Raw genomic sequence first — 25,390 nt, 5'->3', positions numbered from 1 at the left:
GAAGGTCAGAGGACAAAAGTCCACACATATATATGATAAATTTCTAGTGTTACTGCAGAAGTTTGTATGTTGTTTGGAAAATGCCCTGTAGAGTGAACTGAAGCTTGCTGTGACAAATCTAAGCTGAACAGTTGGGGTGAGTTCAAGTCTTGTAAAGATTTCCTGGTGCTACCCCTGGTCAGGGATGAAGGACTAAATTGTAGTGAATAAAAATGATTTTCTTTTCTTTTTCATTTGCCTGCTCTTTGAACTTGTTTTGAAGGTATACACTGAACAACTTCTGGTCCATAGATTTACATTCTGAGTATTGTAACCCTTCTGAATGAGGTTGAAAAGTAATTGTTGACTAGATTTTTTTTTCTTGAAAGTTTATATTCTATTGCTAATGTTTGCTCTAAGCTGATTGCTTGCAGCTTTATGGAAATCTTGATTCTTAAAACAGGAGGAGGACTGGGATTTCTCTTTTCCAGACAAAACCGTATTTTTCTGATATGTCTTTGCAAATGAAGATATTAAGAAAATATGGTTATACATTTAGTGGCTGAAAAGCAATGGAAGCTAAGCTCAACCTTTTTGATGAGGTTGGAGTCAAGGAGTAGGATGTGAACGTTTATAATGACTGCTAAGTTGAGTAGGATGGGAGAGTTTTGTGTTTTGTTGGTTTTCTTTTTGGTGTTTCTTATCCCTGTCTTATCCCCCCCATTCCCCACTCTGAGGGCTTGTTAACATTTTTAGTTTGTTCTCTTTTAGCTTTCAGGATGACATTGCTCAGCTTCTCTTGGAATATTTTAATTGTGGGTAGAACAACTTTAAATTACATTTTGCATAACAAACAAAAACATGAACTGAATACTGTTTCACTCAGTTTGAAACTTATATCTGGAAGGCTGAAGAGTGATTTTTTGGGGGTGTTGTGCATAGTGATGTATGTAGTTCACTTTTCTGCTTTCTGGGTTTGTGTGTGATTTTTGTACTGAAGTCTGCACATCTTGTGACACTTCTGACTATAACTGCAGACATTTCATAGGCCAGGTGAGTGTTTCTGTCAGGCCTCCTTTACTTTTGAGAAAAGGGATGCCAGAGAAAGATATATATGCTAAAGAAAAGTATGCACAGCTAAGCAGAAGAGCTGTATGCCCCAGACTGTGAATGTATATTTTCATGAAGAATTATTCTTATTTTTGCTTCCTTTTTCTTCTTCTTTGTCCCTTACCCCTTCCAAGTTAGACCTCTTTTCTTCTTGCCTGTTTCAGGAGCTTTAGACCTTAGCCCTGCATGAGTGCTAACAGCCTGCGTTCATGTCTCTTGTACAAGCTGCTTTTACTTGCTTTGATGCCATCCTCCATCCCAGCTTTGTGAGCAGCTCTGGGAGTGATGGAGAGGAGCCTTCCTATTGATTCTGCAGATTAGAATTACCAGGGACATGGAAAGGTGTTGGGGCCAGGGAAGAGAAAGTGGGACACAAGCCTTTTATTGCAGTGGTTGTGAAGATTGCTCCTTCTACCATGTTACTAACAATGCCTCTGTTAGCTGTGGTGTACTCAACAGCTGAGGGGATTTTCTGGTGGATGGCTTCCACCCCACCCAGTCTTTTAGTTCAGTTCTTAATTTCTGATGACAAAGTAATGATGCAATTAGACACTAAACAGTCAGGATCCTGAGGATCCTCAGGGTGGGAAAGCAAGCCTTTTTGGATCTAGTTTACTTGGTGGCCTAAACAACTTATGTCAGAGAAAGGTAGGAGGTGCCTTTGGAGGCTGGGGTGGGGAAGGGAGTAATGCTTTTTTAATCTGATTGAATGCCTGAGTATAAGCTCAGATGGCATGGGGCAGGTCAGTCGGCCCTTGTCACATTGTCTTGCCCTGTACTTGCTAGTTTGATATGCAGTTAAATCAGTACAGTTGCAGGGGTAAAGGGGTTTTGTTTACTAATCTGTTCTGATTTGCTCTCTTTCAGGTCTCCCTTGCAATTATGGAGTTTTAGAAGAATAAGGTAGTGTGGAGGGGGAATCCCCCTCTGCACGCTAGAGGTAGTTCACTTTTGGAATTTTCTATGGACAAGATTATTTGTTATATAAGATGGTGAAATAAGACTTCTAAAAATATATATTTATAAATATTTATTTGGATCAAGTGCCAAACATAACAGTACAAAGATTTCTAATGGCAGCTCAATAAACTTGGATTTACATCCTTGGAATTACAATTTTTCTGAGGCACTGTGTTGTGTACTGAATTGGAGTGCCTTGATACACTTAAGGGTTGTTCCCCTTAAGGAGAAGAGCAGCTTTAGCACTGAAGATGAATTCTTACATGCCAGAGTGCACTTCAAAGTGTCGATCTCTACAGCATGCTCTGGATGTTATTTCTGTAGTTACCAGAGGAAGTGAAGGCCAGATCAAGGCCTTCCTCTCTTCTTACTGCTACAATGCTGCAACTATCAAAGATGCCTTTGGTAGAAATGTTATACATCTTGCTTCGTCCTGTGGCAAAAAAGGTGTGCTGGACTGGTTGGCTGAGACCAAAGGAGTGGATCTCTTGGCAAAAGACAAAGAGTCTGGATGGACAGCTTTGCACAGAAGCATATTTTATGGATACATTGATTGTGTTTTGTCATTACTGAAGGTGAGTGATTTGCAACTGTAATTTTCCTTGGCACCTACAATTTTTAGAGTTTTATTGCTTTTGTAAAAGTGTGTTTTTAAACTTGACTGGAAGCCTCCTGAGGCTTGTCTTAATACTGTGCTCAGATTGCAGTGCATTGATTTACTTGAAGGTTGTCTCTGTTAATACAGATGTCTGCCTTTGCCCACGCAGAAATCAGCACTGAGAAAGGATCCCTGATTAATTGTGGACTTCCTTGAAGACTTGTTTATGCTCAGGATCTTACAAATAGAGAGTGGTCAGACGAAAGATACTCTGAAAATAGACCTGCAGTAATTGTATCAATTGATGTTAGAGAACATAAAAAATAAGGGAAAATTAAATGGAGTTATAATTAGAAATTAATCTTATATTTAAGAGATAAACAATTAAAGATTTGAAGTATTTTATTAAGTGACTCTCCATTTCATTAGTATTTTAAACCAGGGCTTTTGCTCAGTCCCCCTTATTCCTTTCTAACAACTGTTGTTTCTTCCCATCCAATTAGCAAGTTGTATATATTTTTAATTAATCTTCCTTCTGTTCCTCCTTTTGCGAGTGCAGCAAAGGGAAGAGATGTTTGTTTGAGATGTTCAGAGTCTCTTTAATCATGTGAGAAAATGAAATATTTGTGGTTCAGGGTTTTTTAAAAAGAAACCTTTTAAAGCAGAGAATGTTCCATTTCATTTGAATGCAGTCTTTTAAAATTACAGTGACTAGCCATTTGCAGATGTAACTCTCTGCTTCCTACAAGACTTTAAATAGAAAGATGGTGGATCTGTTAGGGTCTGATAACTGTTAAGTATTTATTTCATGTGCTGTCCCCTTACAGAGTGGGGAAGTTTTCATTAAACTTGAAAAACGTAGGTGTTTTTATAAGCATTGTACGTATGATTCTTTTCTCTAGAAAACTGGAAACTGTGCATGTGACATATGAAAAAGTTTTCAGTCCTCTAGTGCATGTGTGTATGTCTGTATCTTTGATATTTGCTTACAGGAGGCCTGTACAGCTTTTCCCCAATGTCTTTACTTTTCTGTCAGTTACATAAGTGAATGAGATTTTTTTGTTAGCTAGCTCTGCTGATATTCTTCTAAGAAGCAGCACAAAACAGTTCATGGAGGGTGCTCTCTCCTCTAGTTCCTTAACTGAAGTCTGTCTGCTGTACTGTGTTATAAAAAGGATGTGTTCTTAAGGTATTATAGCAACAACAGAAACTGATTATAGAATGGAATTATGAAATAGGTGAGATAGAAGGAGATCTCTAAAGATTGCCTAATCTAGCCCCCGTGCTCAGGCAAGGTCAGCTGGAGCAGGCCAGGGCTAGGTCTGGTTGGATTTTGAGCAGAGCATCAGACATCTCTGTTCCAATGTTTTACTATCAGTGCAGTAAAAATGTGTTTTACATTTAAACAGGATTTCTTCCATGTTAGTTTGTGCCCATTGCCACTTTTTCTGTCACTGGATGTCACTGTCATCCCTACCTCTAACCTCCAATTAGGTATTTATTATGTTCAATAAGGCGTGCTGTCCCCCTCCCCCATCCCAAACCTTCTCTAGGCTAAGCATCCCAGCTCTCTCAGCTTCTCTTTCAGTGTCAGATGCCCCAGTCATTATCTTCATGGTCTTTTGCTGAGCTTGCTGCTGTGTGTCCTTATCTGTCTGGGAGTCCAGACCTGAACCCAGCACTCCAGTGCTGAGTAATGCTTGCTGGCAACACTCCCACCTGCAGCCCTGGATGCTTTCAGCATTCTTAACTCTGAGCCTGCTGGCTTGTGGTCATCTGGTGGTCTGCAAGAGTCCCTAAGTCCTTTTCTACTAAGGTGCTTTCTAGTCATTCAGCCTCCAGCTGTACCAGTTCACCGGGTTGTTCTTCCCCAGGGCCAGGATTTGCATTTCCCTGTGTTGAACTTTATGTGGTTTCTCTTCCTGTTGCTCTGGCTTGTCAAAGTCCCTTTGAATGTCAGCATAACCCTCTGACTTATCAGCCACTCCTCCTGCTCTCCTGTCATCGCCTTTGCTGAGGGAGCAGCACTCTAGCCTATCATCCAGGTTGTTAGTCAAGATGTTAAACAGTACTAGCTCCAGAATGAGCCCCTGGATTCCTAAACTAGTGTGGATGACAGACTTCTGCTGTGGGCTGGAGGTGTTCTTGGCTTATTCTGAGGCTGTATCTAACTACAAGATTTGCCATGCAGCAATTGGGGTTTGTTTTCACAAATTCCAACCATGTGAATATCCCTACAGCCTCTGTCTGCTTGTGAATGTTTTAAACAACTTCCAGAAATGAAGAATATCCAGCTATCTGTTAGGTCATAAAAATAGGTCAGTCTTTTCTATTATATGGTGAATTAATCCCAGCCCTGTTGCACTAGGGTTGTCTTTATAATTTGGAGAATGTGTGCTGCTGTTCTTCTGGGGAATGTTTTTTTCAGAAAAAGTTGTATTTCATGTGTTTACCTCTTAAGTGTGAGGTTTTCCAAGGTATCCTTTGTATTAGCCATGACCTCAGGTACAAGGGACGCAGGTACAGCTGAGTTGGCTATTAGATTCCATTTGAGGACGTCTGGAGTCCCCTTTTGGGAGGTGATTGATGGAACTTGACTTCCTTCCTGAAATCAGTGCTACTGTAGCAGCACTCTTTTTTATTGAGAAAATGGTATTTACAGAGATTGTCTGTGTCTGTCTAGGTTCTGAAAGAATGACCTGTGCATGCTTTGTGGCTCTGAACCTTCCCTAATGCTCTCTTTCCTGGCTGTTTGTGTCCTCTTGCCTTTTCTCAGCAACCGTGAAACTCTGTTCCTTGCTTGTTTTCAAAGTAATAGTATTTTATTTTTTATTTTGTCACTTGTCTGGCTTGTCAAGACTGATTCTGTAGAATGCCAGTTTAAGAAAATGCGTCCTTTGAAGCTGGTAAATTAATTTTTGGTGAATACTTGCCATTCCTAGATGTCAGTGCTTTATCTTCACATCTGTTTCCTTTGTGTTTTGCTGGTTACAGTTTATTACACAGTCAGTGTTGAAACAATAAAATCCATGTTAATATGTCAACAAGATGTATACATAGCAGAACAGATTTGCTATGTTTTTGGTTTATTTTAGATTTGCATACAGTTTACTTGAATCTGAAAATTTTCTTTTATCAGTATTAAACTTCAATTAAAGATATGATTTGCTCCTTAAAAGGTTTACCTGGTTTACATCAAGCTATGAAGTTAAAATTAACTTCAGTTCTTCTCTCCTCTTTCAGCATGGTGTTAGTCTGTATGTTCAGGATAAAGAAGGCTTATCAGCCCTGGATCTTGTGATGAAAGATAGGCCTATCCATGTGGTGTTCAAGAAAACTGGTAAGAAATAAAATAGTCTAATTTGTATTTTGCAATGAGATCTGTTTCAACGTGTTAATGAATGCACCAGTGTATACAATGTTTTCTGTTTTTAATTGTGACTTCATAAATTGTGAGATGCCTGATGCTAGTGTTGATCATCTGTACAATATTATTGGAATATTTTGTCGTGGTACCTTACTTCTTATAATACTAAATGTTTTTAAAGTTCAGTTTTAGGTAAAAAAAAAAATTCCTCTTCAATTTTTAGATAGAAATAGCAATTGCTGTTTTTTGAAGTCAGTGTGCACAATACTGTTACATTTACCAGAGAGGATTTTTTCACTACAGATCCCACAGAAGTCTACACCTGGGGAAACAATATAAATTTTACTTTGGGCCACGGTGGTCAGCAGGGTAGACATCATCCTGAATTGGTGGACCTTTTTCCTCGGAATGGCGTGTATATCAAACAGGTATTCCTCATGTATTACATAGGCACTTTTCCTGGTGAGGGGTGTGTAAGGGGGAAAAAGTAACCAAGGGGAGTTATCAAACATTGAAGATTTCCATGGAAAAACAGTTCTTGGTGCCTTCCCCTCTCTGCCCACCTCCTTACCTCCCTGCACCCCCATTCACCATCACTGAAATTGTGGTTCTCTGTTTTCTGGGGAGAACAGGGGTTTCTGTATTATTTACTTTGGATATATGGCTTGTGTGTCATTAAATACATTCAGAAACTTGACACTTCTGTAACTGTTTTGAGCTGCTGACTTCCTGTGTGACTCCAGTCACACTTTGAACTGAAGTGGAATAATAAATGTGCTTGGTACTTGTTGAATTAAAATTGATCTTGTGTTCAAAGCAGCATATGCTGTTAAGCACATGTCTCTAATAACTTCTTGTGACTTCAATTTGAGAATATTTGAAAGTTTAAAGTACAACTTGAGCAAACATTCAGGGCAGACAATCTGTGCTGCAGTCTTAACATGTTTTCTTTGGCATTTCTGAGGCAGCACTGTGGACCTTAAAGTTCAGTCTTTCGAGTTTCTGTTAGCCTATGGGGTCATGCTTGATCTTATTTTAATAAACTGAAACTGTTGATCTCTTCAAGTAGGTTAAGGCAGTACATAATATGTTTAAAGCAAGTATTTTATGTGTCCTATGATTTAATACTACCATCTTACTTGTATTTTCATGAATATAGCTTTAAAGCAGAACTTCTTCACAAAGTGCTTATGGCAAGTGTTTTCAGATTATCCAGAAAAATTAATCTGTTCTATGTTGCCTCTTCCCATCCATTTTTTGCTATTTTTTCAGGTGGTACTCTGCAAATTCCACTCTGTGTTCCTTTCCCACAAAGGCCAAGTGTATACATGTGGACATGGACAAGGAGGGCGCTTGGGTCATGGTGATGAGCAAACGTGCTTGGTATGCTGTCTTGTACTACTCCTTGTAGTCTACTATGATGTTTCCTTTATTTCTAGCAGCAAGGCTAAAAAGGGAATTAGAGTTTCTGTCAGTGTACTTTCAAAATGAGTTTGCTATTCATTTCAAACCAATCTCCTTGCTTCCCACTAAGTAACAGAAAAGCTTTTCCAGTGCTAATAGTGAGGTGGCAGAGAGTAGAGGAGTGTGCATTTAATTATAGTTTAACTTCAGATAGCTAGATGCTGTGGTCAAACTTGTGTTATGGCTGACTTGATTTAAAGGCCAGCTGATGCTAGATAAGTGGAAGCAAATGTTTTTTGTCTGGGCTTTTTGGCAGAGGAACAGCAGTACAGTGCTGGGAAGCTGTAGTGGCAGGAAGAGGGCTGGTAGGGTTGGTTTTTACTAGACTTATGCAACTTAATTGAAAAGTCATTTTCATTTGAATAGTACATTGTTGCAATGCACAAAACTAAAATTTGAGAAGACTAAATATGATGACAGTGCAATTCTTAGACTTAAGCATCTTATCCTACCTTGTAGCATGCATTTATCTTGCAGCATAGTAAATTTTAAAAATTTCTAATTTTGAGTATCTGGTAGAACTTGATATTCTGTTGCTGAATGCTATAGTGGAGACTAGAGCTCACATTTCCTTACTGTTTTGAAAAGAAAGTAATTCTGTTAAATTAGGATTTTTTTTCAAATTGCTTTTCAAAATTGTGATGTTACGTGGTTGAATAAAGGAGAAGTCATGTTAGAGTGCATCAAGACTCAAAGATACAGAACTGCTTCCTTATTCTGTGAAATTTCATCAGGATTATCCTGTGTTGGAGGGAGATAGCTTTAGTGTTTGTGGTACTTAAAATACCACGTGATAGTTAATATTTGTTCAGCTGTCCTGAAGATGTAGTTTCCAATCTAATTTCAGAGCAGGTGGTTTAAAATTCATCTCTCATGACAGAAAAGGACATTTCCATGATAGCATTTCAAATGAAAGTAGTTAATCGTACTGCACTGGATGTGGTTATGTTAATGAGTGTGTTGTGTGCTAAAATGCATTTTATCTTTATTTCAATATTTGGTCATGACTTTCTGTTGGTGTAACTTTAGTTTCATAGATGGCCACTGGTTAATAACAAGACAATATGCTTTTATATCAACTCTTTTTTCCTGATTCAGGTTCCAAGACTCGTCGAAGGCTTAACTGGTCATCAGTGCTCCCAGATAGCTGCAGCTAAGGATCATACTGTTGTTCTAACAGAAGATGGATATGTTTACACATTTGGTTTGAATACTTTCCATCAATTGGGTATTCTTCCTCCTCCTTCTAATTGCAGTGTTCCAAGACAGGTAAAAATAACATCAGTCAAAGCTTAATTGTTTGGTGTTGCTATTTTGGTTTCTCTTAACAGAAAGTAAAATGTGAAGATTATAAAAATAACCCCTAAGCTTTTTCAGAACAGCAAAGTTTAATGTGAATTCAGGTAAATCTTGATTCTGTGTTATCAGACATCTCAGATCTTTACTGTGTTCTGATAAATGTCTGAGTTTGTAACCTGAACAAGACCAAAATTTGTAGTGTGATACAAGGTACAACTGCCAAAACCCTTTTCTTCCCTCCTCCCCAAATTGTTGTGTAGCTGAAGTATGAATAGATATGTATCACTTGAGAATCATGGTCTGAACTCCTTCTGGATCACTGGATGATGGCTCTCAGGGTTGGAGCATTACATCCTTTGCTGGAAGCACTGGAGTCGGTGCTTTGGGAAGAGTAGTGACAGGGAAGAGGGGGTATGGGCATCAGCAGCTTAACTATATTTCTATGCCTAATGTCTATTTTTTTTTTTTTAAGTAAAGAAGCTTTAACTTCATCTGAAGTAGAGCAACATGGCACTATTAGTGTCAAACAGAATGATTGGCCAAAATGCAGCAGGATATTGTTTTGGGGTACTGTGTATTCTTCAGTAGTGTAATGACAGCTCTATATCCACAGTATTTGCCATGATTTTATCATCTTAATATGGAAAATTTAAGTTAAATGTGAAGTGTGGAATTAGTAGTGTAGTGTTCTGCAGTGTGTTTAGGCCATTAGGACTTGCAAGTTTAAACTTCTAGTTGACATTTTGCAGCACCTGAGTCTTTTGTGGCTGTGCTATTCATGTCCAGTTCAGTCTTGTTCAACATCTTACATATGAAGACAGCCTAAGGAGACTTGATTCTAGTTCTAATTAGCTATTACAAAAAGTTTTGTTCTTTTTTTCATTAGTGCAATAGTACCCCACTTGACAAACTTCTGAAATAATCTGATTTATTAGACTGTATGTGGATTGATATTAGTGCTTCATTCTTAATGACTTTAGGAGTTAAATGTTGTCAGAAGTTTGTACGTGTGAAATTCACCTGTTGCTACTTAATATTAAGATGTACTTTGGATTTGTGCTTAGGTTCAGGCAAAAAACCTGAAAGGTAGAATGGTGATTGGAGTGGCTGCAGGCAGATTCCATACTGTGCTATGGACTAAGGAAGCAGTGTATACCATGGGGCTGAATGGCGGCCAACTAGGTAAGGTAGAAGCATTCTGACAGTAAAACCCAGCCATTGAAAGATGTTGTTCATGCTTAACCTATCATCTGCTTCTGAGAACAGAAGCCTGGATGAAGCTTTTTTCTCTCTCTCTTGTTGTTTTTTTTTTTTTTTTTTAACCAATCTGATGACATCATCCTTTCACACTTCTTTCAAAGAATATTTTTCATTCCTACCAATTACTTTCAAATTCAGAGATGACAGGAGCTTGTCAGATTTAGCTCTCATTTGAACTCTTTTTAACTTTCACCTTCCATGTATCTTGTGTGGTCCTGCTACTGGAGACTTTGAGGAAATGGAATGTTGCTGTGTTGGAAATTACTCCAAGGCAAGCTTGTCTCCTTCCAGCAATCTGGCTGGCACTGCCTTTAATAAATTATAAATTAGCCTTCAGCTCTCCTGCCTATGTCCTTCTTTCATCAAGCACTGTAAACATGCTTCTGATAACTTTTTCCATACTAACTTTTTAAAGTTAAATACTTGCCTATATCTAGAATTTTTTCAGCAATACCATTGCCAGAATCTTCAGTTAACTTTTTCTTACTCTGAAATCAAGAAAGAACCTTTTAAAAATATATTACCAACTAATGAACTTGATTTTTTGTATGAATGGGGCATTTTAATTGCTTTTATCTTTTTTAATAAACAGGTATTGCTATATTGATTTGGATTTGCATTTTTGCAGTTTTGGGTCTATGGGCAAACAAAACTATTAGCTATCTCTGGTACTTAATCAGTTCTGGCCTCAGGTTCCAGGTAGTTTTGTATTTCTATGTTAAGGTGTCAAAGGTATGTGAAAAAACTTGTCTTTGTCAGAGAAATACCTTAGTAATGACTGTCTTCTTGGGTTTTTTGGCCTTTTTTTATAAGCACCCATCATATAAGCTTTTTTATGGTTGCTTATGTTGTTGGAATTGTTCTGGCTAGCATGTGGCCCAGTGCAGTACCATAGAGAGACAGTAATTGAATCTTAAGTGATATTATCTGTGTCAGCTGGGCACCATGGTAGACCTGCAGTGGTAAACCTTGCCCCCATCAGATGTTTGAGCATTGCCCTGCATTGTCCTGTGGCAGGGTTGCTGCCAGCTGTAGAGGCAGCTCTGCTGCTTGTTTCTTGGTATCTGTGCTCTGCTCTGTGATGGCAAGAATCAAAAATCAGGATTATGCCATATATGAGATTCCTGATGTTAGGTTTCTTGTTGCAACAGAGCAGCAATGACTCATTTTGTTTATTTCTTTTAATGTTTTCAGAGATCTTGCATTACAGCTCCAACCTTTTCTGTTTCATGTAACTGCTGCCTTCTTGCTTACCTGCAGTTAACAGTAATTTTTTGGGCAATGTTTTTTTTTTTTTGTATTCCAGTGTCCAAAATAATCGGTAGTTTATGCCAGTGTTATGGTAGTTCTACTGTCTTGAATTTTTGTATGATCAAATAAATACTCTTTTTTTTGGAATCAAAGCAGTACCACCACATTAAATAGCTTCCCTGTTGAATATGCCTTACTTCATTTTTATGTATCAGGTCTTGGTTTTCAGGTGTTTGTAGTGAAGTAACAAGTAGGTGTGGTGGGTCTCATCTGTCTAAATATTTTGGAGACAAGTTATCCAACTACCTAAAAAATCTTCTAGAATTTAAAGGTTCTTCAAAGTAGTGTCATAAAGTATCCTTTAAGTGCACAATGTGTGGAATGACAAATAATTTTTTGAGTGTGTTGTATTTTCTAGGTTATCTGCTGGATCCTAATGGAGAAAAATGTGTAACTGCACCTCGCCAAGTCTCTGCTCTACACCATAAAGACATCTCTGTGTCCCTGGTCTCTGCAAGTGATGGCGCTACAGTATGTGTTTCTGAAAGAGGAGATATTTATTTACTTGCAGACTATCAGTGCAAAAAGATAGCTTCCAAGTATGTGTTACTTTTCTAATTTGTCATGAAGAATAATAGGGGAAGATTTCACTGTAGTTGTATACTTGCAAGCTATTTTAAAGATTTTTGTGCATAAAGTACAGAAAATACAGTGGTGCCCTGTATTTTCTTCATTTATGGTTCTTTCATATGAGCTGGGGCTATAATTTTTGTTTGTTTCTTCATTTGTTTTTTGGTTTTTTTTTTTTACAAGAGGCTAAGGTGCCACTTACTGTTTACTAAAGATATTTAAAAAAACACATTAGGCGGAAATATTATGTGCCATAAATTTAAAGACATTAAAACTGATATTTTTCTTCCTCTGTTACCCTGAATTAGTCTAAGTGCATCTTGGTAGAGATGTTGAAGATCTGCTGTTCTGTTTATTTATGTTGTTATGATTTTGAATCAGTGATTTGGGGTCTGAATTTCCTAATTAATGTGTAGATATAGTACATTATAAAGAGTAATTTAGGTTGCAAGGAGGACGTTGTGAAATCCTCTGGTACGTAGCTAAAACCAGGATGTAAAATCTGTTGAAGAAGCTGGATTCTTAACTCATCAATTTAGGAAAATATATAATCCTGTTCTCTTTTACTTAAAACATAACTCCCCCCCTAGTTTTTCAGCTTCGCTTCAAATTCTAACAGTATTTATTGACATATTACAGCTTAATGATTGCTTCATACTTAATTTCTACATGGCTGTAAGTGAAGGTGTTGACACTTGAAGAACCTTAATGCTGTGTCCTGTGTTCTTATGCTAAGCAACTGAAGAAAGATAATGAGTATGGTTTTGATCAGCTAAAAACCAAGACCTAGCAAACCCTTGAGAAGTGACCTGCTGGGACAGGATAGATGTTTTAATATACACAGCTGAATAAATTTTTGTAATGATGAAATCAAAGCTACATAATCTACTAATTTTCACTCATGGAATGAGTCACATTCATGAAATATAATTCATGTAATGAATTTCACTCTTTACAATTCTTCACAAATATAATTTTTCATTTGTGAAGAATTACAGATTCTTCACAAAATCTGTTATTTTGTGAAGAACTTACAGATATACAATCTGATATACTTAAAAACAAAACAAAAGTTATAGTCTGCTGTAATATTAGCAACTATGTTAATAGAACCAGTAGAATGAAACTAAACATAAGTAATTTTTCAGTGTCACTGCCTCAACTTTACTTTTTTACTGCTTGTGTAAAATAAAAAGGTAACTGTCATAGAACCAACATGAAGTACCCAATAGGGAGGTACTAATTTAACTTTTTGTGTTCTTTCAGACAGCTGAACCTTAAAAAAGTTCTTGTCAGTGGAGGATATTTGGAATATAAAGTAGATACCCAGCATCTTAAAGAAAATGGGGGTCAAAAGACTTGCATTCTGGCACTGGATGAAGCTGGAAGGGTAAGTTGTTATAATTATAATTATATAGCAGGCTGGATAGTGATTAATTAAACTTTAAAGGTTAGACAGGACAAAGTCATGCATAGAAAGTAACGAATTTCACAGAATCATAGAATATGCTGAGTTGAAAGGGACCCACAAGGATTGCCAGGTCCAGCTCCTGGCCCTAAACAGCACCATCCCCAAGAGTCACACCAGGTGCCTGAGAGCATTGTCCAAGAGCTTCTTGGACTCTGTCATGGTTGGTGCTGTGACCCTCTCCCTGGGGAACCTGTTCAGTCCCCAGCCACCCTCTGGGTGAAGGATCTTTTTGCTGTAAACCTCCCCTGACACAGCTTCAGGCCATTCCCTTGGCTCCTGTCACTGTCACCACAGAGCAGAGATCAGGGCCTGCCCTTTCTTGTCCCCTCACAAGGAAGCTGTAACTGCAGTGAGGTCTCCCCTCAGCCTCCTCCAGGCTGAACAGGCCCAGTGCCCTCAGCCGCTCCTCACACAGCTTCCCCTCAAGGCCTTCCCCATCTTTGTTGCCCTCCTTGGACACTCTCTAATAGTTTAATGTCTTTCTTACCTTGTGGTGCCCAGAACTGCCCCCAGCACTGGAGGTGAGGCTGCCCCAGTGCAGAGCAGAGCAGGACAATCCCCTCCCTTGCCCAGCTGGTGATGCTGTGCCTGATGCCCCCAGGACAGGGTTGGTCCTCCTGGCTCCAGGGCACTGCTGGCTCATGTTCAACTCGCCATGGACCAAATCCCTTTCCTTGGCACTGCTTTCCAGTATCCCATTCCCCAGTCTGTCCATACATCCAGGGTTGGCCCATCCCAGGTCCAGAATCCAGCGCGTTCTCTTGTTGAGCTTCATGTGGTTGGTGGTTGCCCAGCCTTTAATTTGTCAAGGTCTCTGCAGGCCCTCCCTGCCCTGGAGGCAGTCAGCAGCTCCTCCCAGTTCTGTATCACCTGTGAACTTGCTCATTATCTCTCTCAGTCCTGCCTCCAAGTCATTTATGAAGGTGTTGAAGAGAACAGGGCTGAGGAGCCCTGTGGAGAAACCCCAGTAAATGACAGGTCACCAGTCTGATGTCACCCCGTTCACTATTTTTTTCTTCCCTTACTCTTTTTTAAGTGCTAGTTTACAGGACCCTACTAAATCCCTTTTTTCGCTCTGCTCACTGAGAGATCTCAACCTTCACTGCCATCTAGTGGTGTTTACAAAGAAGCTTTTCCTGCTGAAACGCCTTCTTAAAGAATGTTGAAAAAGGTGCTTGTATATCAAAATAAGGAGCAATGTGGTTTTTTCCTTTTCTTTCCTCGCATTTGGCTGAATAATGTTTTGAGATGATCTTATCTTTTCATTAGGTCATTAGTTGTCTCAGAGATGATAAACTTTCAATTCAGTATTTGATCATGTGAGGTGTAGCCTCTAGCATCTGTAGTATTGGTAGTTCCCCTTCAGCATCTTTGGGACACTGCTTTATCAGTAAGGAATTACTTGATCTTCCTGCATCAGAGGAAAAATGTTCATGTGCATTTTATATCTTTCAGTGTTGAATACTGACAAGTATTGGGATCATCAGTGTTTTCAGGCATTATAAATCATTGAATAAGGAGAGAGATGGGATCTTAAAAGTTGGGTTTACTGAGTCAGTGCTTCTTTAGTTTGAATGCACTTTCTTGAAGGGAGTACTTTCTTGAAGGGACTACTTTCTGATTGCACTTTCTGAAGGGAGCCTAGAAAATAAAAATCACAAGGGGAATCTTGTATATACACACTTGAAGAGAAGATGTGAATGGTGCCCAGAGCCAGTACCAGAGGCAGTGGGCACAAACTGAAATAGAGCAGGCTCCATCTGAATATCGGGAAGCACTGAGGGTGGTCCAGCACTGCCACAGGTTGCCAATTAAGGTTGTGAAATAACATCCTTGGAAATACACAAAAGCTGTCTTGGATGTGTTCCCGGGCAGCTGGCTTGGGGTAGTCCGGCTCTAGCAGAGGGTTGGACTAAACAACCTCCAGAGATCTCTTTCAGTTTCAACATTCTGTGATTCTTAGGGCTCAAGGCAGGTGGGATGAAGTAGATTACTCAAGTTCTTCTGCCCCTTCCTTATGTGGATGCTAACAGACCTGTGCAGGTCCTTCAGTTGGAGAAAATGAAGGCTGACTTTAGCACTGCTAATACACATTTGGGCTTTACTTTGCTTGGGACTGTCTTTCAGACATGTACAGTGTACCTTGTTGGGGTCTTGCTGTGCATGCAGTGCTTCATATTCCTGAGGGTTTTGAAGTTTGTGTTTGGTCATGATGTCCATTCCAAACCTAGACTAGTACAGAGAAATTTGAGATTTTTGTCAAATAATTTACAGGAAATTATTTAAATTCCCAGTGTGCTGACTTTGAATTTCGTCTGATTTATAAGCAAACCAGTTGGACAAATCTGTTACTTAAGAACTAGATAAAACTTGTTTCTTGACTTGACACCTTTTACTCTCTTTGTCGAGATGTCAGTGAAACCTGTCCTATATATGACTGCTGTGAAGATATTTCAGTGTTTGGAGAAGGTTTTCAGATGCTCTTCATGAGCAAATGGATCTTGATATCATGATACATTTTCTTTGTTTTACTTATGGATTCTCTCATAGATGCTCATAACACTATCCTAAAATTTTGAAGAAGGTCTTTCTCCTTTTATATGCAATTTTGAGATGGCATGTTCTTGTGTTTAAAAAAGTAATGTGTAATATGTAACTGCTCTTAAATGACATGAAGATTTTCCCTTTCTTGAAAAATTTGATATTATAGGTGTTTTGCTGGAAGTCATCTAACAACTCCATGAAGCAGTGTCGTTGGGTGTATGGCCGGCAAGTCTTCATGTCTGATGTTGCCTTGAATGGGAATGAAATCATGTTTGTCACACATGATGGTGAAGCCTTTACAGGAAAGTGGCTGGAAGAAGGGAAAAAAAACTCAGAAAAGAAAGGTTAGCCGTGATTTCTTAGCTGTTTTTAAGTACTTTAAAATCAGTGAGAAAGTTTACTGAATGTTTACAATCTCTAACAGTATTATTATGTGACAAGTTTGTTCTTTCCTCTGTGACTGACAGTTTTTAGCATTGACTGCTACTGGACTGTTTCCTCAGTAATACTAAGATTGACTTTGCACCCTTCAGTACACTTCTAGGTGGAGATTTCTGGGAAAAAAAAGTACTTCTGGAGAATAGTAGTAGCACAATGATCTAGTGTAATGATCTTGTCACATATTAGATGATGAGTCTGAAGAGAATTGTTATTAAGCAAGAGAAGGAACATATACTTGCTTGCTCTGCTAAGTCTGTGAAATCTGTTTCCCAGTCCCTTATCTGGGCACAATTCAGGGTCCGAAGCAACTTCCACCTTATTAGCTTGGCTCATATTACTGAAAATAGGTCCTGATGGTTTGTTTTTCTGCAAGGAATATATTTGTCTCTTATAAGACAAAATTTTAACTGAAATTGTCAGCTCTCCTGCTAGGTTCTGTAAATAAGCAAGCTGAAATGTTCAGCATGGTTTAGCCTTATTCAATTACTCCATCAATGGACATACCAACGTCATAGTCTTGCCTTTTTGTTGTATTAGTTGTATTTTAATGAGCAGGATCTTTTTGTGATGTGTATTCGCTTTCTGGGTTTTTTTAACAGAACCTGTATCAAGCCTTCAGCATCCTTCATGTGATGTGGCTTGTGAACATGATACAACCAGTGTGTATGAAAGAATTCGACTTCAGAAGCTGACTTTTGTCCACCGAGCTGTCAGTATTGCCACTGATCCTAGTGGCTGCAATTTTGCTGTATTGCAGTCAGATCCTAAAACCAGGTATATTTAAGATAGCAACAGCTGTAATTTTTCCTTTTTTTTTGTGTGTGATTGTGATTGAACAATTCTTTTCCAAACCATTTTTTGGCTGATACAAAAATACAGTAAATACAGTTGTCCATACTGCTAGAGAATAGTACTTTGTTAGTAATTATGTTGAAGTTATCTAAAGGCCTAAGCTTATGTATTTGCGTAATAGTAGACATTATTGATGTTTTATCTGAAGTGTTTAAGGCAAGCATTTGCCATGTAGAAATTCACCCCTTCAGTAATCACCAATAACCAGCTTTTAAGTAAAAGTGACAAGTGCATTTTTGTTTGTTTGGAAAGAAATGTGTAAAGGAAAATAAATAAATTCAATACTGGACCATGTTTCTTATGCTCTCATAATAGTTTCCAACGTTTGTGATAAATAGCTGAACATTAGCTTTTTTCCCTTATTGCTTTAGTTTGTAATATGAAGTACAGCAGGCGTTTCTGTGTTTTCACATTGGAAAAATGAGATGAAGATAAGATAGTTCTGATAATACTGGTACAGTATAAAGGCAAAATACTATATACTATAAATATACTGAAACTAGACAGGTCTTCTTTATGTAGTTTAATTGCCTAAATACCATATTATTAGTTATTCTTGTAAAGAACAGGACAAGAAATGTTGAGCAGTGCAGCAATGTAAGAAACAAAGAAACCAAATGGAAACATCATTGTTCTTGTCATTAAACATATTATGTAAAATGTGATGAAGGTTTAAAATAGTGTTTGATTATGGATTTAATTTTGTTTTAGTCTCTATGAAATTCCAAGTGTGTCACTATCAAGTTTTGGAATGGATTTTGGCAAACTGTTGGATGAAACAGATGAAATGGACAGCATCCATGATGTGACTTTTCAGATTGGCACAAGAATGTACCCTGTGCACAAATACATCTTGGCCGTACGCTCCGACTTCTTCAGGAAGCTCTTTCTTTCCAGTGACAGCCAGCTAGACACTCCAGACATCTACCGGAAGGATGAAGATGCTGTTGGATGTGATCTCTATGTAATTGAGAAGGTCCATCCAGATCTGTTTGCATACCTTCTGCAGTTCATATACACTGATACTTGTGATCTTTTGACTCATGGTTATAAGCCAAAAATCTCATATAAAGAAAAATCAGATGAATATCAAGATACTTTAATTTCGAATCTCAGCAAAATGAGCTTTGATGAAAATGTCAATGGAAAGTCTGCATTTGAGATTTATAGAAATAATCAAGTGCAAGTTATAAATGAAAAACAGAAGAGCAAATCTAAAAAAGGCAAAGCTGGTGATGAAGCTAACCTTATTAAAATGTTGCAAAGTGCAGCAAAGAAGTTTGGGCTCAGCAATTTAAGTGGAAGGTAGGTGAAAGGAAATGCATTTCTATTTCAACAAGCTCTCCCTGTAGTTTTCTTATGTAAGCTGATCTAACTTCAGTTTTTATGACAATAGTGAAAATTAAGACACTGATGTTAGAATAGAAACTAGGGGTAGATGATGAGGGGATGCTGCTTAGGAACTGACTGGGCTTATTTCCAGTACATATAGGAGTTTCAGGTTGGTGGGTGGTGAGCTATTCCATCACTGTTTGGACATCATTTGGTTTTTATATGCTCATTCTGTTAGCATTACTACTATGTTCCATTCTTCTTCTGCCCTATTAAAACTGTCTATCTCAACCCACAATTATACTATTTTTTCCCTAGTTTTCTCCCCCGTCCCACTGGTGGGTGGTGAGGGCAGAGTGAGTGAGGGACTGTGTGGTCTTTAGCCATATAAGTTAAACCATGACAGTATCCTCTAAGACATGAGCTCTGTGAGGTTTGATATCTGGGATAAATCATCTGGCTTTCTAGAAAGACTGTTGTAAAACATTAGTACTCATTATGTTAGAGACTGAATCTAACTGAATTTTGAACTGCGTAATTTCTATACTCTGGTCTGTAGTCTAGCAGTTTTTCATGAGACAGCAAATGTGTTTAGTGTAAAACACCACAAAGCAAATTTAAATTCTTGCTCAAGTGATGTAATTTTTATGTTACATACTGAAACAAATGGGATTGGGATCAAATGTCTCTGTAGAACTGCATTAATTGGTTTGGTTTTTTTTTTTCTTTTTCCCTGCATTTGTCTCTTCCAAAGAGGGATATGAACTTTTTCAGGGCAGTTTTCTTACTGTACTTCTTGCATACACAGCAAAGATGTGAGGCTGCTGCTAAAACTGAGTTCCTAAGTAATATTTCTGTGGTAAAGTACTTTGCTTTAAAGGTGTATTACTTTGTAATCTACCAGCAGCACTCCTGTGTCTTTACCATCCCATTCACAAGCCTCCTTTATGAATTAGGATGCTAAAAAAGCCTGTGCTGAATCCCAGCCACTGTTTTTGTTCAGTTTATTGGCTGGTTCCAATACGTATTTAACCTTCTGGTTTTTGACTCTGTAGTATTGAACTTTGGCATTAACTATACAGTATAGGCTTCATCTCAGATAATAAATACATATCTAAGGTGAGGAAAGAATGTCAGTTACATTTTGCATCTTCCTTGAAGACCTTTCAAGTAACAACTGGCTTCTATTTTTGTATGATGATTCGTTTTCATGTTCACAATATGAGCCCACTGAAGTACTGTTACTTTGTGAAACTGTTGTTAATGGTTTGAAGTGTATACTAATTGTGTTGCCTATTACCAATGGTAATAATTTGCAGGTTGGATGGAGTCAAATTAGAAAATGGAAAAATTAACGTTGTCAACAAGAAGAATGGGAACAAACCAAAGTTAAATCAGAAGAAATGGTAATTTTTTGAAATCAACTTTTCCCTGCCCCACTATCTTCCTCTTATGTCATCTCTTTATATGTTAAGTAAGGGCTGAGGTTGATCCCACTGCATTTTAACTTCTGGTATGCAATTTTCTATATCATAGTAACTCAGGTTTGGAAGTTCTTTGTACATATTTATAGACTTGATCTGTAGATCAGTAATTGGGGGTAGATTACGTGTGATATATCCTTGTTTCTTTTTACTGTACCTTAATGTGTTCTGTGGATTAACTGTGTCATTGAGTGCTAATGCCAGGAGAAGTGTAATGGGTAATCCAGTCAAAAGCAATTTGACTTCTGTAAATCTGCTTTCTGTATTGTTCTGTAACAATAAGAATACATGGATTGGAAATAAGCAAATGCTTTCTAATTTGCTTTTAGCAAAGTGATTTTTTGTTCATTCCATTGATGTGATCGAGTTACTTATACCCAAAGTCCTGAATAGTCTGTCTATATGGGAAAAGCAACATTGCATGACAGTAGCTGGTTTCACAGAATTGGGGTTCATTCCTAAAATGCATCATCAAGGCCTATGGTACCTCCTGATATTGAAGAAATAGGTAACTTAACCATTTAAGACCATTTAAGATTGATGAAAATAAGCCATAATTAATTTATTTAATCATAGCATTTTTGAAACAGCAATTGACTGAGTTTTGAAGGAAATATTTCAGATGGAATTTTTGAAGCTTAACTTTGGACAAAGAAATTCTCCCTGGAAAGTACAGTGCCTGTTCTTTTGGGTTCATGTTCTGTGGTATTATTAAAGGTCAGGTGTGTGTTATTTCAAAGTATAGATCCTAACTTGCTAAAGTTATCATTTAATTGTAGAGTCTACAACTTGAAATAGTTGTAAATCTGAATAGTCGCAGTTCTGATGCTATTAAATATCTTCTAGTTCATACCTCTGCGATGTGACCCTGAAATCTTTAGATGGAAAGGAATTCCCGTGTCATAAGTGTGTACTTTGTGCAAGACTTGGTATGTGTGTGTATTTTTATATCTTTATATAACAAAAGTTATATTGTCTTTTTTAACTGTCATTTTATTGCATCTTGAACTGAAATGCCTTTCTTTACAGATTATTTTCACAGCATGTTAAGCAGCTCATGGATTGAGGTAAGTCTGCCAAAACCATGTGTGATGGTACATGTTTTTTGCATCAAATAAGTGACAGCTTTTCAGTTTTTCCTATAATAACATATCCTAAATGCTAGGGAAAAGAAAGGGTTGGATTCTTTGATTCAATTTGCAAGGAAAAACCCCACAAGCCACATTTTTAGTTATGCTGTATTTGTACTATTGAGATTGTGTATTAAATGAGAATAGCAAATGTAATACTGTATATCGAAGGAAATTACTGCTTTTGTTTTAGGGATTTAGTTTGAGCTAGTTCATGGATTTATAAAAACCATTGACTGGACTGTTCTTATGGGATACTGCTTTGGATGAATTTTCATTTTCTTTCTGTAAAAGATTGTACAATTTAAATAGTATGCAGATTGGAATAGCTTGTCATATGTACTGAGTGCAAGAGAGAACAGGATTGAGGGTCAGTGTGTAGAACTCCAGCTGACTTTTGCTGTTAAATGAAATAGAAGATACCAGGGACTATTCTACTTTGTCACCAACTGCTGTTTCAAAAGGTGTAGATCTTTCATTTGTCTTGGTTCCTATTTGCCAGCTGTGTGTCAATGCCCTGGTTGTTCCTGGACATTGTAATTCCAAAAAATGTCTCTGTTTAACTACCTGATCACTATTGATAATGCTTATGGAAAGAGAGGAATGGTCTAAATGGAGAAACATTTTTCTGAGACTAAAAACTAAAGCAGTGTGCAGGAGTTCCTCAAATTCCTAGTTTTCTGGCAATACATTAAGAACATTCAGTATTTAAGTGAAGTACTGGCAGTTCTGTTCTGCTGTGAAACAGAACTTCACCTGTCCTCCAGGTTACTGTGTTGCCTTTTCCCAAGTCATCCCTGAGAAGACATATTTGCAACAAATTATGGATTTAAGGGGTTTTTTTTGAGTGTTGAATGTCCATTTGTATCATGGTTTTGTATATCAGTAGTATATAGTTCATAAGTTGCCTATTATTTTGTAAGTGAACCTAAATCAACCTAAATTAATAAGTAAATATTTTATGAAGCAAGGGCTGTAGATGTTATATAAAAACCTTAATGTCTGTAAGAGATTTTTAACCTTTAGAAGGAAAATATGTCAGTACCAGTAGTGTGTTCTAAAGCAAAGTAAATATTTTAGTATGAAGCTTTACTTGGGTACCAGCTGAAGTAAACCAAAATTGTTTAGCAATGATGTTGAATAAACACAGATGGTGACAGTTGTATGGTTTAGTGGCCAATTTTTGCTCTTACAAAAGCTTTATCTTAATGGTTAGGATGGTTCAAATGTAGGACTTGATCAGGACCTTGTTTTCAGAGGTATTAACAGTAGTGATTACTTCAGTATTGTTATTTGGGAACTCATGATTTCATTAGCTCTTTTGACCTTGACAGGAAAGCAGTTCAGTACTTGCATAGAGGGTTCCTGTAGTTCTACTTTTAGGCAATTTTTGGTAAAGTAATATAGTCAAGGAGGATTGTTAGAGTAGATGATCAAAGTGATCAAATATGAAACTGTTTCATGGGTATTTATTCAGAAGTTTGAACAGATTTTAATTGCTTTGCTACAATCAATTCTTGATTGAGAAACTTGGACAGATTTTGTACTAATGCTTAAGTAATTGATGTTGAAAATGTCGCCTTCAATCTGAGTTATTTTCTTAATATAGGTACTGTCTTAATTTTGCATTTTATTCCAAGTAGTCAGCCTCTCTTATTCTTTCTATTTCTTCTTTTTTTTTTTTTTTCTTTAAATATTTCTGCTTTTTAGGCTACCTGTTCAGCTCTGGAAATGCCCATCCATTCTGACATACTACAGATAATTGTGGATTACTTGTATACAGATGAAGCACTTGCCATCAAAGGTGCCTTTAATATATTTTCAACTATAACTCTTGCAATTTTTATATTTTTAAAATAGAAATTCAAAACTTAATATGCTTGTGTTGGAGTTACGTTTAAAAAAATCAAAATTCTTGACTCTTTCTTTAGAGTTTGAGGGCATAGCAGTACCCCAGGCCTTGTTTTACCTTTTCTTCATTTTGTCAAACTGCAGTTTTCCTTTTCCCTCCTTCTGTTGTTTCAAAAAGTGGATTGTTGGTGCTCTTCTAAGCTATTCCTTGTGCTGTGAAATTCCTATCAAAATTTGCAAAGCCATTATATTTGTGCTTTGGTAAAATTTCATTGAAGCTGTCTGTTTTATAGTTGCTTTTGATTTACCCCCAGTGTTTATATGGTGCTTTGTTTTCCAGATTCTCAAAATGTGGAATTCATATGTAATGTTCTTGTGGTAGCAGACCAGCTTCTTATATCCAGACTCAAAGAAATCTGTGAAGTAGCCATTGCAGAAAAATGTGAGTCCTTCCGTATGTATTGTAAAGGGTTAGAGAACAAAAAAATGCTATTTTTAGATGTTCTTGCCTTTTGCAGAGCAGAATTTGTGTGTCTTCCTTTCAGGTGATTACATTTTGATGTTCATTGCATGTCTGCTAATACTTGCTTCTTTAGTCTGAGCAATATTCTAAGTTAGCATGATCTTCCATTACTTATGTTCATGCTCTTTCATAAAAAAAAGTAAAAAAGAAAAAACAAAAAAAAATCTAACCCAAATGAAATCTTCATTTCATTGAACTGGAATTTATTTTCTTTAAAATATGATAAAATGAATTCTGTTTCTGTTTCTTCCTTGCATTTAGTGTTCCCTCTCTCCTCTTTCACTCTCCTTATTTTTTCTTTATCTGTGCTAAATTGGAACATTTGGACGTTTAACAACTCTTTGTGCTGTTTATGAAATTTACTGTTTTTATCTTTCTTTTTTCTTTTTGTTTTGGACTGCTGGGTTTTAATATTTTGAAACTGATCTGTTTGTAGGCAGGGCTTTTTAGTTCTGTGCAGCAGCCATGGCATGCAAGCTGCCACAAATAACATGGAGCTCCCTATTGTTTATGGCCATTGGAGCATTAGCATTTTTTCTAGGAATGGGAAGTATAAGATATGTTTCAATAACTAGATCATGCTGCACAATAAGTCTTAAAATGGCTGCTTGATACTACAGCCAATTATCTAATATAGTTTGTTGGTTTTTGTTTCTGCAGTGACCTTAAAGAATGCTGCTGAGCTGTTGGAGTTCTCAGCAATGTATAATGCTGAACAGCTAAAATTGTCCTGCTTGCAGTTCATAGGACTCAATATGGCAGCTTTGCTTGAAGCAAGGTAAGCAGGAGTGCAAATGTGTTCATGTATTAATTGTAAAATTTAAAAAGCCCAAAAAGGTAAAAGGATTGGAATAACTAATATGGACAGTTAAATGTTAAAATGCAGCTGAATGCTTCTAGCTTAAAGGTAGGCTCATTTTTGTCAGTTAGGGAGAGAGAACTTAGTTAAACCTCTGTACATACTGTGCCAGTTCTGTAATACAAAACCATATGTTACAGTCTGGCATGAAGAGCCTCTCTGGAATTCAGTGGGCTTTAACATTAGGTCTAGTCTTTTCTGGGGTTTTAAAAGTGTTTTTGAAGATGCCTAAAACTGCTGTGGGGCTCTTCCCTTCATTTGGAGGTTGTTTTTTTGGGGGATGGGGATTATTGTGGGGATTTTTGTTTGTTTTAGGACTGTTTGTTTGGGTGGATTTTTTTTTTTAAAACATGGTTGTTAACAATGAATATTTGATTTGTTTTAAGCAGGTGTACTAAATAGCTGCTTCATTTTCCAAAGAGGATGGGCCTGTCCTCTGGTAGTCTTTTTGCTTTAACGTCTGCAGTGAGAGCTGAACAAATTAATTTATTATCCTTGCTTTCCACAGTTGTTCTAAAGTTCTGAGAAGCTGAAGGTGTGCTCTGGCCTTCCTTCTCTTGATGCATTTGGACAGGCCGTCAAGTTGTTTCCTAATTACATATCATCTTCTCAGAGTAAACCTTATCAGCACTGAATGAAGTTTTTTTCTAGCAAAACCTTAAGAAAAACACAAAAAAACCCACCGAAAACAAAAATCTCAATTGTGAGTTCTCTCTGTCCTTTTTGTCAGACTTCTTTTCACTTAGAGAAGTTCTTAGAGATCTGAAACAGTTCAGAATGCCAGCATTTCATTGCCACATCACACAGTGGCTTCACTTGCATCCCAGATATAGAAGTTCATTCATGTTAGCAATTTCCCTCTTCCCCTCTCTATAAAATATAAACATTCTAACCTTTGATTTTGGAGAGAAGAGTAAAAATCTAGTAATGTTGCCTTAAATATTACCTGGAGTTCAGACTCATTTCCTCTTAAGCCTACATGTAA

At 37.4% G+C, this 25,390-nt stretch overlaps 1 protein-coding gene across 2 annotated transcripts in view; it reads left to right on the top strand.

The window, feature by feature from the left end:
- Nucleotides 1-25,390, top strand: part of IBTK (inhibitor of Bruton tyrosine kinase) — a 53,240-nt gene that overhangs the window by 5,775 nt on the left and 22,075 nt on the right. For both annotated transcript variants that reach the window (XM_064707453.1, XM_064707452.1), the window contains exons 2-18: nucleotides 1,957-2,624; nucleotides 5,891-5,987; nucleotides 6,318-6,442; nucleotides 7,287-7,397; nucleotides 8,577-8,747; nucleotides 9,842-9,959; nucleotides 11,707-11,887; nucleotides 13,185-13,308; nucleotides 16,100-16,277; nucleotides 16,974-17,148; nucleotides 17,938-18,531; nucleotides 19,878-19,964; nucleotides 20,889-20,971; nucleotides 21,072-21,109; nucleotides 22,883-22,976; nucleotides 23,364-23,465; nucleotides 24,207-24,324. In XM_064707453.1, coding sequence (XP_064563523.1) covers nucleotides 2,301-2,624; nucleotides 5,891-5,987; nucleotides 6,318-6,442; nucleotides 7,287-7,397; nucleotides 8,577-8,747; nucleotides 9,842-9,959; nucleotides 11,707-11,887; nucleotides 13,185-13,308; nucleotides 16,100-16,277; nucleotides 16,974-17,148; nucleotides 17,938-18,531; nucleotides 19,878-19,964; nucleotides 20,889-20,971; nucleotides 21,072-21,109; nucleotides 22,883-22,976; nucleotides 23,364-23,465; nucleotides 24,207-24,324 — 2,720 coding nt within the window. In that variant the 5' untranslated portion in view covers nucleotides 1,957-2,300. The remainder of the gene's footprint in view (nucleotides 1-1,956; nucleotides 2,625-5,890; nucleotides 5,988-6,317; nucleotides 6,443-7,286; nucleotides 7,398-8,576; nucleotides 8,748-9,841; nucleotides 9,960-11,706; nucleotides 11,888-13,184; nucleotides 13,309-16,099; nucleotides 16,278-16,973; nucleotides 17,149-17,937; nucleotides 18,532-19,877; nucleotides 19,965-20,888; nucleotides 20,972-21,071; nucleotides 21,110-22,882; nucleotides 22,977-23,363; nucleotides 23,466-24,206; nucleotides 24,325-25,390) is intronic.

The sequence above is a fragment of the Zonotrichia leucophrys genome, chromosome 3 (assembly GCF_028769735.1).
Source record: "Zonotrichia leucophrys gambelii isolate GWCS_2022_RI chromosome 3, RI_Zleu_2.0, whole genome shotgun sequence".
NCBI classification, from domain to species: Eukaryota; Metazoa; Chordata; class Aves; order Passeriformes; family Passerellidae; genus Zonotrichia; species Zonotrichia leucophrys.
Note: the sequence above shows the minus strand (reverse complement) of the source record. Positions and strands in the feature narration are given on the sequence as shown.